Source organism: Mirounga angustirostris, unplaced genomic scaffold (assembly GCF_029215605.1).
Source record: "Mirounga angustirostris isolate CCGP_5_RB_7025 unplaced genomic scaffold, mMirAng1.0.hap1 SCAF_10, whole genome shotgun sequence".
Lineage (NCBI taxonomy): Eukaryota > Metazoa > Chordata > Mammalia > Carnivora > Phocidae > Mirounga > Mirounga angustirostris.
Window position 1 is genome coordinate 22,647,620 of NW_026991718.1, and position 13,939 is coordinate 22,661,558.

Here is a 13,939-nt window from a genome sequence, read left to right on the forward strand (position 1 = left end):
TGTTGTGAGCCGACCGTGTAACATGGAATGTAGACCCTGGAGAGGTTTCTCTCATCACCACCTGCTCATGGGTCTTGGGACTTAACCTGGGACTAGGACGGGAGTAGTGACGTCCCATAGGGATTAATAGCCTGCTTGTCCCCGGGTGGGACCAGTCTGCTGAGCAAGTTCAAAATCACCCCAAGACACTTGGATGAATAAGTATTTCTTTTCCTTGCAGTTTCCATCATCTAAAGCTTCAAGACTGCAAAGTCTCTGACACAGAGCCACTAATTTAGCCTCTAATTCAACTTAGTGCATTTCTTGAGCTCTTGAAGATGTGCAAGGTGCATATTTCTTCAGCTAAACCCACCCCGCAGCACTTCCAGGGCAGAAACACGGTTCTAATCTTGTGCCAGCCGTTTACTACAATTGCAGAAGTCTTTACATAAGTCCCTAAAATCAGAGAGCACATGGGTTGGGTAACTGTAGCTAACAAGAGAAAGCTGGTTTTTCAGATGATGGCCCTGGGTTGTTTAGGCTGTTGGGTTGTACAAGACAAAACTCCAAAGTGTCCAGTCTTTTCCCCATTCTATAGTCTACCATTTCCTCGCTATTCAGGACATTTCGGCATAGCTTGGATGGCCTTCTGATAAGAGGCCCCCCTCTGTAGAAATCCAGATGAGTTATTGATATATTTATCAACTCCTTTCAGGGTGGTGGACAGTTTGTACCAGATAATGTTTAGCTTATCAGCCCACATAAATTTAATCTTATCTGTAAATAGTTCTTTGTCCAAGGAGAGCAATTGCTAAAGTGCTGTGCTGGGTTTGCTGGCTGTGTCTTTGTCATACATGATGATATTAGCAAAGCTCAAATCAAGGTCTACAAGATATTAAACAAATGAAACATGTCAGCTCTATCTTAAAATCCCAGATGAGTCAGACTCCTCCCATTTAGGCTTGGCTCATTTGGTTTATTATCTCTCAAAGGAAATCCTTCAGAACAACCAACAGGAGGACCCCCCCCCCCATCAATCTATCTATACATATATACACACACATAGATGTGGACATGCGTGCACGCGTGTATGTGTGTATGTTTCCTTCGTCTGCTACAAATTTAGATGATGGGATGACCAGTTGTAGCTGCCTCTTTAGCAAACTGTAATGTGCTTTTGAAGCAAATCTGCCCATCTCTTCCACATTTTATCAGCTTCAAAGATTCCCCTAACCTTTGCCCACGAGCAAGTGCTCACAGTATTTACTATGTATATCATACATTATGGCAACAAGAAGAGAGTGATTGACTGTCATCACGAGAAACTAAAATAAGCCCTCCGGAGTTGAGGAAAGGAGGTCTTATTTTCTGTTTTGTTGCCTTTTTTCCCCATAGCCCAATTTCTTTGAGAAGAGGTCATTTTAAAGTTCTCAGGCTCAACCCCATGGATATGTGCTAATGTGTACAGCTGGCTTTGTGATTTGATATTGTTCTTCTAACCACATATCCTTAGCCCACCCCCTCCCACGACCTACTAAAGCAGAACTCTGAGGGTAAGAAGCGACCATCTGTGTTTTAACAAGCTCTCCAGATGATTCTGATGCATGCTCAAATTTGAGGACCACTAATGTATATATTTTGCATACACACATTCATAATTACGTGTGTGTGGGTTTGCATGCTGTCACAAGAAGAGGCAGGGACTTTTACTTTTTCAGTGAGAGCAGATCCTCAGTGGGAGCGACAGCTCCTCGTCTGCAGATGGCATAGAAGTCAGGTAGAAAAGATGTCTCTACAGTAGGAGATAAGACTTGGAGATCCCTTGGAACATTGTTTCCACTGAGTGTTAATACAGCTTCTTGTGCAGACCTAATTCTACAACCGTGATCTGGATGTTGATGGGTGATGTGGGCTCTGTGTAGCCCCGTGGGTCACAAGCATCTTGTGTTCTGTGTTTCACTGGATGTCCTACAGACAGTGTAGGAATTTTAGGTGGATTCATGTTCATCTGTGTATAATGTAAAGGAGTAGATAGATACAGTACAGATGTATATACGGCAAGGACTTACACATGTAGCAATATTCATGTTACTCTCCTAACTTGTTAGCCCGGCATAAAAGGCCTGTGGCCCTAACCTACCTTTCCAATGTTATTTTGTGCTAGTCTCCTTTACAAACGCTTCACTTAAGCCAAGCTGTACAACTATCCTTTCTTTACAGACATCACTCACTTTACCATACCACAGGCATTCTTTTTTTTTTTTAGTTTTTTATTGTTATGTTAATCCCCATACATTACATTATTAGTTTTTGATGCAGTGTTCCATGATTCATTGTTTGTGCATAATACCCAGGGCTCCATGCAGAACGTGCCCTCTTTAATATACCCACCACCGGGCTAACCCATCCTCCCACCCCCCTCCCCTCTAGAACCCTCAGTTTGTTTTTCAGGGTCCATCGTCTCTCATGGTTCGTCTCCCCCTCCGATCCCCCCCCTTCATTCTTCCCCTCCTGCTATCTTCTTCTTCTTTTTTTTTTTCTTAACATATATTGCATTATTTGTTTCAGAGGTACAGATCTGTGATTCAACAGTCCACCACAGGCATTCTTGATGCTTTTTCCTCCATCCCCCCACCTCGCTCTCCCCCATCCTTATCTCATCATGCCGTGAGTTCAAACACTACCTTCTCCATGAAGCCTGCTCTGAGCCACCCTCCACATACACGCCCCCCAGACGTAAATCGTTCTTGCAACTCCAGAACTTCATGTCACTCTGTATCTCCCACAGGGTTTATCAGCTTATAAATATTTATAACTGGACGTGTCTCACTTCTTCCTTAGCCTGTGAGTTTCTGGAGCGCTCTCTCCATTTCTGATCACTCTATCCTCTCCAGAGCACCCAGCCACTGTTCGGTGGTCAGTATGTTTGTCATGTGAGTAAGTAGCTGTTGGGCTACATTATAGTACATGCTCAGACTCCAAAGATGAACAAAATAGAGTTGAGCTGCCAAAAACAGTTTGGTGGTTCCTCATGAAGCTAAGCACAGGATTATCATAGGATTACCAATTCCACTCCTCGGTATATACCCAAAATAGTTGAAAACAGGCATTTAAATAAATGTTTACATGTGAATGTTCATAGCAGCACTACTCCCAGAGCCAAAAGATAGAGACAACCCAAATGTCCATCAGCAGATGAATGGATAAATAAAATGTGGTTATATCCGTGCAAGAGAATATTATTCAGCCATAAAAAGGAACAAAATCCTGACACATGCTAGAACACGGGTGGACCTTGAAATCACTACGCAAAGGGGAAGAAGCCGGACACAGAAGGGTCAAATGATGTATAATTCCATTTATATGAAATATCCAGAGTAGGTAAATCCAGATCAATAAGTTGCATCTCTCTCACAATTCCTGCCTTACTCCCAGACCACCCTGCCAGGGGCTGCTTCAGGCCCCAATGGTAACTGCTCACCTTGTAGCATCAGATTTCACCAAAGGCCCCAGACCCTACTCTGGAAGAGGAGTCTGCCGTCCAGCTCCGGAACCTGTGTGCAGGCGCCCCAAGGAGGCAAGTGCGGGCTCCACGTCCTACCATGGAGCCTTGTGACGAGGATGGGCTCTTAATATTTTTGTCCAAGCTGAACTGCTATTACAATTAGACTTTCTCTCCATTTCCCTGGAAGGTCTTCATTCATTTTCAGAGGAGATAAGAACCCGTCTGCCATTAACTTGGGTGTGCATTCTCAGTTCACAGGCTGAAGCCGGCTGACATCAAAGTAATCGGAGCCCTGGGTGACTCTCTCACGGTGAGTTACCCCCACCGTGGAAGGTGATCTTGATCCACAGGGGAACCCAGAGAGGGGAACTCTCAACCATGGCCATCTCTGGCTCCTCTCTGGCCCGCCTGCCCTGGACCAGCATTCCTTGCCCATCACATTTCCCCACGTCCATCCTAACCTCGTATTCCTCTCCCAATGCTGGAATGAAGGAGCAAGTAGGAAGTGGGGGGGGAGGGACTCAGAGGGAGCAGCTGTGACAGATCTCACAGCCTAACAGGTGGGTGGATCGGACTAAGTCTCTCTCACGGTGTGGGGCTCCTTCAAAGACCTGGCGCTTGTCATGGAGGAACTTAAAGGAGGGTGACGAGAGGATGAGCCAGGAGCGGGTGCTAATGGGGTGGGGGTGGGTTGGGTGGAGGGTTGAGTAGAAGAGAGGGAGGTACTCACAAGGATCCCAGCCCACCTCTGCAGCCACTCCATGGTGACCCCTCAGGCCTGCCAAATGCTCTCCATGAAAAACAAACTCAGGTCCTAGAGAGACCGGGTGGAGCGTCCCAGAGGCTCCCAGACACGAGCTTCTGTTCAGTAGCGGCTCATTCCAGACGTATCCAGCTGCTGTTCTCCAGGTCAGTAGAATTCAGGGCCTCCAGCAGAACCTTCCCCAAAGGCCAGCAGACACCTTTCACATCTGTGGCCTCTTAGCATTTGATCTATCTCATTTGGCATCGTCCATGCAATCCTATGAACTGCGACTCTCCTTAAACTTAACACAGAAAGGAGGTGAAGCCGGGCAGGTGAACTGAGTGCCCACAACCGCATAGCTCACAGATGCTGGACTCGCACCAGCCTGACTCCAAGTCCAGAATCCTTTCCCTATACTGGAGCTGTGTCCCCCATGACCCCTCAGTGACTCTTCACCCCAAACACCCTACTGCTCGTAACTTTCCGGAAGGACCCAGGCAAGCTGGTCCTTAGCACTGCTTATCCCAACCACTTCCTGCTGGATGTGGCCCAGTATTGCCTCCCCCCCAATTCCTGGTCTCCTTGAAGTGCTCTCAGGAGAAGGACTCATCGAGAATCTGCACAGCTATTCAGGACTTTGTGGGAGGCAGCATTTGGGGTGTAACATACACGGCCAATGGCAGAGGAATTGAGCACCGAGAGCAGGGGTCACCCCCATGGTGTGGGGAGGTCCTCTCATGGAGGCCAGCCGCCCCCCACCAGCTGTCTGGGAGACCAGTCTTTGGCATGACCTTTGCAATGGCCCTGCTTAGAAATAACACGCTTTAGGCAAGGGACGTGCACCTGCAGAGTGTGTCCAGATTGCGGTTTTAAAAGACCGTGCCCTCTCTTCAACTAAGGGGTAGGGACATGGCATTTTATTTTCTTACTATTTTTGCAATTGTGTATACATGAGATACATTGATATAAAAGGACTGTGATATGCTTGTGTTTCACAACTTTTAAAAATGAGGCGAATGAGACCCAAAATGTGTCTTTTGGAAAAACGGACACGCCGTCTAATTTCCAGAGCAGTTTTGCTAGCCTGGTGTCACCTGGTCTGGGTCTGGGCAGGGTTTCTTAGGGTGAGGCCAAGCTGTGGACAACGTCGGGATTCCCAGCGGGAGCTCTCACTCCTTTCTGCCAAGGCAGGACGCACATCAAGACCGGGGGCTGTCTCGACTCTAGATTCTAGAGAGTGCCCAGGCGTTCCCAGCCAGACCCAGAACAGGGACTTTCTGGCCAGCAGGCAGGGAGACTCACCCCTCGATATTCCCTGTCAGGCAGGTAATGGGGCCGGATCCAAGCCTGGGGACATCTGGGATGTCTTGACTCAGTACCGAGGCCTGTCCTGGAGGTGAGTGAAGATGTGACAAGACCCTGAATGACCCCTTCATTGCAGGGCGGGGGATGACCCCTGAGCATCACAGAAAACCATTCCTCTAGCAGACAGATGAGCCACCTGGTTAGTGGTTTTCAATGAGACACTTCTGGTTTACTCTGAGGAAGGAATGCAAAGCTTCCCCAAACCACTACATTCCCCAGTTCAGGAACTGAGACCTGAGCAGGAGGAGTTTGGGGGAGAAACTACATAAATGTTTGGGTTGAAAATCTTCCCTAGCTTTCATTTCTCCCTCTGGGGCAGAAGCTCAGAAGGAGGCAGTGGCCTTTGAAGCCAGAGTTGTGCCTGAATCCTAGCTGCCCAGCTCTGTGCAACCCTGAGCAAGTTACTTAACCTCTCTGAGCGTGTCTCCTTACCTTTGATGCTGGGATACTAATACGGCCTGAGCACTGTCATGAGGATTAGAGAGAGTTTAAGCATCCAACGCAGTGCCTGACACAAAGTAGACCGAAATGGTAGCTGGCATCCTTATTAAAGGGCGAGGCTCAGAGAGGGCAAGTAACCTGTCTGAGGTCACACAGCCAGATGGTAAAAGAGCAAAAAGTAGAGCAGATCGTTCCCAACCCCTAATCTGGCACATTCCCCCATCGTGACTGCCTCATGCCGGCCTGTTCCTGCTCCGCTGTAATCAAATCCAGGCTGCCACAGGCTGCAGGGAGCTGGACTCGTGCTTTGAACACCCAGCTCCTGCCAAGCGTGAGAGGGCAGGTTTGCTGTTTCCTCAGCCCGGAATCTGGCATCTCTGGCCCCAGACTGAACCTCAGTGTTGAATCCCTGGCATCCTCCCTCGTGATGCTGCACAGAAATAAACCCCAAACATTTTGAGACCCTTTGAAATGTTCCCAGACACACTTGGCAGAGAATGAGGGGATATGGAAAAGCAGGGAATCCAATAAACTCTGGAATGTTGCATATTTTCATGCCTAGAAACCCATCCAACTCTGATTTCCTTGGAATTTTAGGAGCAGCTTGGAAGATGGGTTGCACTCTAGAAGACACCCTTTAACAGCAGGTTTTCACGAGCCAAATAGGAAGAGAGCGATGAGGGCAAAGCTCCCCACTCTTGTTTTCGATGAAAACAGCCATGCCCAGCGGCAGTGGCTAGTGGGGCACGACTGGGCTCGGCATCCAGGGAAGGGTCGCTTTCCCTTAAAAAGAGGGGCGAAGGGGCCCACTTGGCCCCCCTGTCCCAATGCCAACGCTCAAAGTTACAAATCAACAAAGTCTGCCGTGCCCTGGAAATCCGTTCCTTGGCTGGCTGTTCCGGTTGGTGGGGACAAGGAGAGGAGTTGCTGAGTTCTGGTTTGGTTTTCTACTGCAATAATAAGGACCCGGCAAGCTCCAAGGCCCCGGGGTGTCTCCCAGAAGAAGAAAGGCCTGTCTCGGTAGCGCCTGAGCTGTTCTGGCGTCGCTGGCATTCTCAACCTCCCTTTTCTTTTCTGTTCCCGCACCGCAGTGGCGGAGGCGATCACAACCTCAGCAGCGTCACCACCCTCCCAAGTGAGTACGCGCTCCCTCGGGCTCCGGGCTGGCGGGTGGGCTCGCAGCGGCTCTGCGCGGCTCTGCAGCGCCTCCTGGTGGCGGCCGCGGGCTCGGCAGGGAGCCGGGCGGCGCAACTCGGCCGCGTTCGCCAGGGGGCGCTGCGTCCCCGAGGCGCTGGCCCTGCTCTGCTTGGGGAGCGTCAGGAAAGCCACGGAGGGATGTTTTTTAGAAATTGCATTTGTCCAAGGAAGGAAGAGAGTCAGAGAGGAGAAGAGAGTTCAGACCAAATCTTAGGGCAAGTCAGTGTCAGGAAATGAGTCCAGAAAGAAGGAAAGGGCACCCATCTCCGCTTTGCCTGTCATTCTGAGCAGAGCACCTTTCTGGGAGGCGTTGATCTGGATTTGGCTGCATTAAGCGCCACTGCATACAAAGACATTGAATTCCTGTGTGTGGCTTTAGGAGATGCTGCTCTTAACGGCAGTGAGAGCTGAAGTTACTTTGTGCAGGCTGTGCAAACACAGTGGGGTTTGGGGCCCGTTAAATTTTCCTGAATTTACTTCACCAGGGGCCTGCTGGGAATGATTTTTTTTTAAGCCTGAGCCCCATTCTCTGAATGGTCTTCTTACATGTCTTTTTCTTCTTCTTAGTGCATACATATCAGAGTGCATGTTCTTAAAGCACACATGCACGAAATGTTACCGTTAAATTATCTTCCCTTCACATCTTCTAGCTAATAATTTTGCCTAAGAACTTAATTGGTCCCATTCTCATTTACTTTTCTTGTAATGATCCCTTTGTAACATACCTTTAGAAGCTAAGAAGGTATTTGAGGTTTAAGGCTCCAAGACTTTGATGATAGAGATGGCTTCATCTCCACGTGGGCAGGACTGATTGGGCTTCACACAGGGATATCTGTTTTGCTATTTGCAAATCCCGCTGAATGTAAGTAGGTGTAGTCCGGTGGCACAAATCCTCCCTGTCTTTACTGCTAGGGGAGGTGGTTTGGGTTGCTTTTGTGAGTGTGATTGACTGGGCTGAGAGCTGGCCCAGCATCTACAACAGCTTGCGGGGCTCGCCGATTCCTGCACTGTTGTTGTGGGTAAGATGGCTGGAAAAGGCTCAAGACCTTTCACTGCAGTCATTCACAAAGGACTGAGACAGTGCCACCCCCCACCCCCAGGTGGACTCCCCGGACACACTTGGCCCAGCAATGGATCATTGCCTGTTCAGACGCTTCCTTACTAGAGCTGTGAAGACAGTTTGATTGTAGGGGCCGGATAATCCCCAGGGAAATAACTACATGAAAATGTGTTTAAAAACTTACGAGAAGCAGAACAGAAGCTCAGTTTGACTCCCTCTTCAGTTTAACCCTGCAAAGACTCCAGTTCTGGATGCGTGGGAAATAGGAGTGTGAAGCAAGTTCCCTGCCCTCAAGCCATCATCACAGTCTCTTTGGGGGATGTCGCCCTAAAGACAGATGCACGTACCAACAATTATAGCTATGAACAAAGTTTAGGGGAAAATAAATAAGAAGGTGGTTAACCCTGCCTTCTGAAAAGGGGTTTTAAGAGCTAGAATTTAACAGGTAAAGAAAGCGGATGGCACATTCCTGGCACAGATAACCACATGCGCCAGCAAGTTTTTGCTCTAAACGATGTGTAGCGCCTTACTATGACATTCCTGATACATAGCTAGCTGGTCTGTGCTGGATTCCTCCAGTAATGGGGAACCAAAGATAATCATTTCTATTTGCAGATGGCTCTAGTGACTTCACAGCTCTTCCTTCTATTGAGTAGAAATCGGAGTAATTTCTATCCATTGGGCACAGTGACCCCAAAGCCAGAAGGAAGGAGTTCAATGCATACGTGTTGTGGAGGTCCCGCTGCAGGGCTTGGTTCTAGAGAGCACTCTGCTGGATGGCCTGATGCCTGAGAGTACCGGCTGGTACCTAGCCCGTTCCTTTCCCACATCCTAGCTGATTGTGAGACAGGGGAAAGTGCCCTGTATTGGAGCTGAGAGAGTAGAGTTTGGCCTGGAATTCATTCTCAGTAACCCCATGACTTGTAGCAAATCTCCCAGCCTTCCTCAACCTTGAGTCACCCTTCATTCAGTCCATAAGCACTTGTTGAGCATATGTGAGAGTCTGGGGTGTATACGGACCCTGCTCTCAGGAGTTCTCAGCCAAGCTTCGGAGATGGAAAAGTGAAAAGTCAAGTATAGATCCAATGTGGTAAAGGCATTAGAGTGCATGAGATTGAAAAGATCAACCAAATGGCAAGCCTTTAGCCAGACTGATCAAAGGGGGATGAGAGGAAGAGAGCCTCAAAATCAGGAACAAAAGAGGAGACATTGCTACAGAAATAAAAAGGATTATGAGGGTATTTTGAACAATTGTACGCCAATAAATGAGATAACTTAGAGAAAATGGTAAAATTCCTAGGAAGACACAAATTACTGAAACTGATTCAAGACAAAATAGAAAATCTGAATAGATTTGTAACAAAGTGATTGAACTTTAAAACTTACCACCAAAGAAAGCCCAGGCTTTTCTGGTTTCACTAGTGAATTCTATCAAACACCAAAAGAAGAATTTACAGCAATTCTTCACAAACTCCTCCCAAAAATGGAAGGGGGAGGGACTACTACCCAATTCATTCGATGAGACTGGTATTATCTTAATAACAAAAATAAGACAAAGATATCACAAGGAAGGAAAACCGCAGACCAGTATCTCTTTTGAATATATATGCAGAAATCCTCAACAAAATACTACCATGCAAAGTACAGCAACATATAAAAAGGATTATACCCCATGACCTAATGGGATTTATCCTCGGAATGTAAGGTTAGTTTCAAATAAAAAAATCAATATAATAGACTATATCAAAAGCATAAAGGACAAAAACTACACGATCATCTCAATAGATGAGAAAAAGTATTTTATAAAAACTAACACCCTCTCATGATAAAAATATTCTACACACTAAGAATAGAAGGAAATTTCCTCAGTCTGATAAAGGGCATCTGCAAAAGCCCACAGTTAACATCATACTTAATGAGGAAAGGCAAGATGTTTTCCTTCTGAGATCAAGTGGTATATTCTTGCCAATTTTATTCAACATTATGCTGGAGGTTCTAGTCAGAACAGTTAAGCAAAAAAATGAAAGAAAAGACAATCAAGATTAGAAATGGAGTAAAGCTATCTGTATTTGCAGCTGTTATAAATAAGACCCGAAGGAATCCACTACAAATTATTAGAACTAATAAATGAGTTCAGCAAGATTGCAGGGTACAACATCAATATGCAAAAATTAATTGTATTTCCATACCCTAGCAATTAACAGCCTAAAAATGAAATTAAAAGAAAACATTCCATTTACAATAACATCAAAAAATACTTAGGAATAAATTTAACAAATAAAGTGCATCTTTTATGCTTTTAAGATTATAAAACATTGCTGGAAGAAGTTTAATCAGACCTAAATAAATGGAAAGCCATCCCATGTTCATGAATAAGACGATATGATGGCAACATCCCCCAAATTAATCTACAGATTCAATATAATCTCTATCACAATTCCAGCTGGCTTCTTTGCAGAAATTGACAAGCTGACTGTAAAATTCATATGGAAATTCGAGAGGCCCAGAATAGGCAAGATAATCTTGAAAAATAATAAATTCAGTGGATTCACAATCCCCAATTTCAAAACTTACAAAGCTCCAATACAAGACAATGTGATACTGTCATAAGGATAGCCATATAGGTCAATGGGATAGAATTTGTAAGTCCATAAATAAACCCTCATACTTATGGTTAACTCATTTTCAACATGAGTGCCAAGACTAATGGGGAAACAATAGTCTTTTCAATAAATGATGCTGGGATAATTATATAGCCATATACAAAAGGATGAAGTTGGAATCCTACTCATACCATATACAAAATTAACTCAAAATGGATCATAAGCTTAAATGTAAGAGCTAAAATTCACCCTTAGAAGAAATTATAGGAGCAAATCTTCATGACCTTGGGCTAAACAAAGCCTTCTTAGATCTAATGCCAAAAGCACAAGTGACAAAAGAAAAAAATAGACTGGACAAAATTAAACACTTTTGAGCTTCAAAGGATACCATCAAGAAAATAAAAAGAAAACCCAAAGAGTGAAAGAAAATGTTTGAAAATCATATCCGGTAAGAAACTTGTATCTAGAGAATACAAAGAACTCTTATAACTCAATAATAAGACAATTCAATTTGGGCCAATTAAAAATGGGCAAAGAATCTGAATAGACATTTCTCCAAAGAAGGTATGCAAGTGACCAACAAGCACATGAAAAGATGCTCGACATTAGTAACCATCAGTGCAAACCAAACCATAATGAGATACCATCTCACATCCACTAGAATGGTTATTTTAAAAAAGATAAAAGTTGGTGAGGATGTGCAGACATTAAAACCCTCATAATGCTCCTATGGGAAGGTAAATTGGCACAACTCGTTTGGAAAAAGGTTTGTAAGTTTTTCAAAAGGTTAAACAGAGTTACCATATGATCTAACATTTCCACTCCTAGATATATATCCAAGAGAAATTCACGCAGAAGCTAGTACAAAAGCATTCACAGCAGCACTATTCATAATAGCCAAAAAAAAGTGGGAACAATTCAAATCCTTCAACTGATGAATGGGTAAATGTGGTATACCCATACAATGGGATATTATTTGCCAGTGAAAGGTATGAAGTGCAGATCTATGCTATAACATGGATGAACACTAAAAACATTATTTTAAGTGAAAGAACCAGCCACAGAAGACATGTATTATTCCATTTATAGGAAATGTCTAGAACAAGCAAGCCTATATAGAGAGAAGGTAGATTAGCGGTCACCACAGGGTTGGAGGGGAGGGGGAGGGACTGCTCCTGGGCACAGGATTTCTTTTTGGGGTGATGAAAATGTTCTAAATTTGATTATGGTGATGGTTGCACAATTCTGTGAACATACTAAGAGCTATTGAACTGCACTTTAAATTGTGAATTTTATGGTACATGAATTATATTTCAAAAAACTATTATGTACTTAGAAAACAAAAAGAGGGGCGCCTGAGTGCTTCAGTCCACCAGTTCAGGTCCTGGAATCAAGCCCCAAGTCAGGCTCTGTGTTCAGTGGGGAGCCTACTTCTCCCTCTCTCTCTGCCACTCCCCCTGCTTGTGCTCTCGCGCGCTTGCTCTCTCTCTCTCTCTCTCAGATAAATAAATAAAATCTTAGGAAAAAGAAAAGAAAAAAAGAAAAGAAAAGTGCGTGAGAGAAGCACCAAACCCAGACTCACGTTTATTCAGCAATAATTTGTTAAGCACCTTTGTGCGTTGCCCATGTGGTTAAGCATCAGCCTGCTAGACGCTTTCTTTCCATACTGAGAGAACAGTAAGGTTAAGAGCTTTAAGGGTGAGGGTTTCTTGTCTCTGACATGCACTGGAACTTATCAAAGGAATTTGAAGCTTGTTTTGGGATAGTTACTAAGCGTGTCTCTTCTTTGTATTTCCAGACATCCTCCGGGAATTCAACCCTTCCCTGAGGGGCTTCTCTGTTGGCACCGGGAAAGAAAACAGTCCTGGAGCCTTCCTAAATCAGGCTGTAGCAGGAAACCGAGCCGAGTGAGCAGGGGAGCCTTGAGGGTGACCACACAGATCCTCTGGGGACCCAATCAGGGGCTTGGCCTGGACTGGGGTGTATGGCTGATGGCTGGGGGCTTGGTTCGAGAGAGAGGCCTGGGGGTCAAAGACTGGACTGGGTGAGCTCTCCTGGGGTGTCCCTCACTGTGGGACACAGAAACCTACTAGCCCATCCCCAACCCCACCCCAGGAACTAGTCACAGTTTACTCTGATGCCAAGTATATGCTTACTCATTTATTCAGGACAGGAATCATCCAAATCAGATTTTGTAAAACCTAATCCATTTTATAATAAATTCTGTGGCTACGTTTTCCTTTTGGTGGGAGAAGGGTGAAAGGCTACCAGTTGACTGCCTAAAAATTTTGGCATTAATATTACCATAATTTTGTTTTTTTCCAAGCATGTGTCAGCTGGTGGTATGCAGAGAGGTATTTGTAAGCATGATTAGATCAGGGAGGCATCCAAGAAGGAAACCTTGGTGAAGAACATAAAGTTTATGATTCATATGACCCTGGATTTCTCCCCTGCTTTCCTCAAGGCCGTGGGGCCCTTTTGTGCAAGTAATCCTTCTGTCTGAGCACATCCTGAGTCATAGGGAAGAGTTAGCGATTACTACTCCCATATTACAGATGAAGAAACTGTAGCACAAAGAGGCAAAGTGGCCTGAACAAATGTGTCACCTCGACCACGTGGCCTGTTGTCCTTGTGCCCAGCAGGCCCTTGCCCAGGTCCGGTAATAACCCATCATAACAGCAGTGACCAACATAGCAGGTACCTTCACATTTACTAGCCCCGTGTTCTGTGCAGCCCCTGTTAGCAGGTCAGACATCCAGGTTTTCTTAACAGTGATATTGAGGCACAGAGAGGTCAAGTGATCATCAAACTCTGGTCCTCAGAGCTGATGCCCAACGGCTTCTACTGATGAGGAAACCAAGATGCAAGTTGGTTATATGGCTTACCCCAAGTCCCCGCCCAGGATATCTGATACCTACCTAGTCCCCTGTGACTAAGACCAGGCCAGCTGGGTTAATAGTTAATACATGACAACCGCTGTTTCCTGCTGGGTTGGTGCCAGAGACCAGTGATGGTGGTGGTGGTGTTAGGAGATGTAATTCAGT

The 13,939-nt window shown here is 45.5% G+C and overlaps 1 protein-coding gene across 1 annotated transcript in view; it reads left to right on the forward strand.

Moving 5' to 3' along the window:
- The window catches only part of PLB1 (phospholipase B1), a 123,417-nt gene that overhangs the window by 53,716 nt on the left and 55,762 nt on the right, over nucleotides 1-13,939 (forward strand). Inside the window, exons 18-21 of the mRNA XM_064572039.1 lie at nucleotides 3,736-3,794; nucleotides 5,552-5,625; nucleotides 7,127-7,170; nucleotides 12,694-12,802. Coding sequence (XP_064428109.1) covers nucleotides 3,736-3,794; nucleotides 5,552-5,625; nucleotides 7,127-7,170; nucleotides 12,694-12,802 — 286 coding nt within the window. The remainder of the gene's footprint in view (nucleotides 1-3,735; nucleotides 3,795-5,551; nucleotides 5,626-7,126; nucleotides 7,171-12,693; nucleotides 12,803-13,939) is intronic.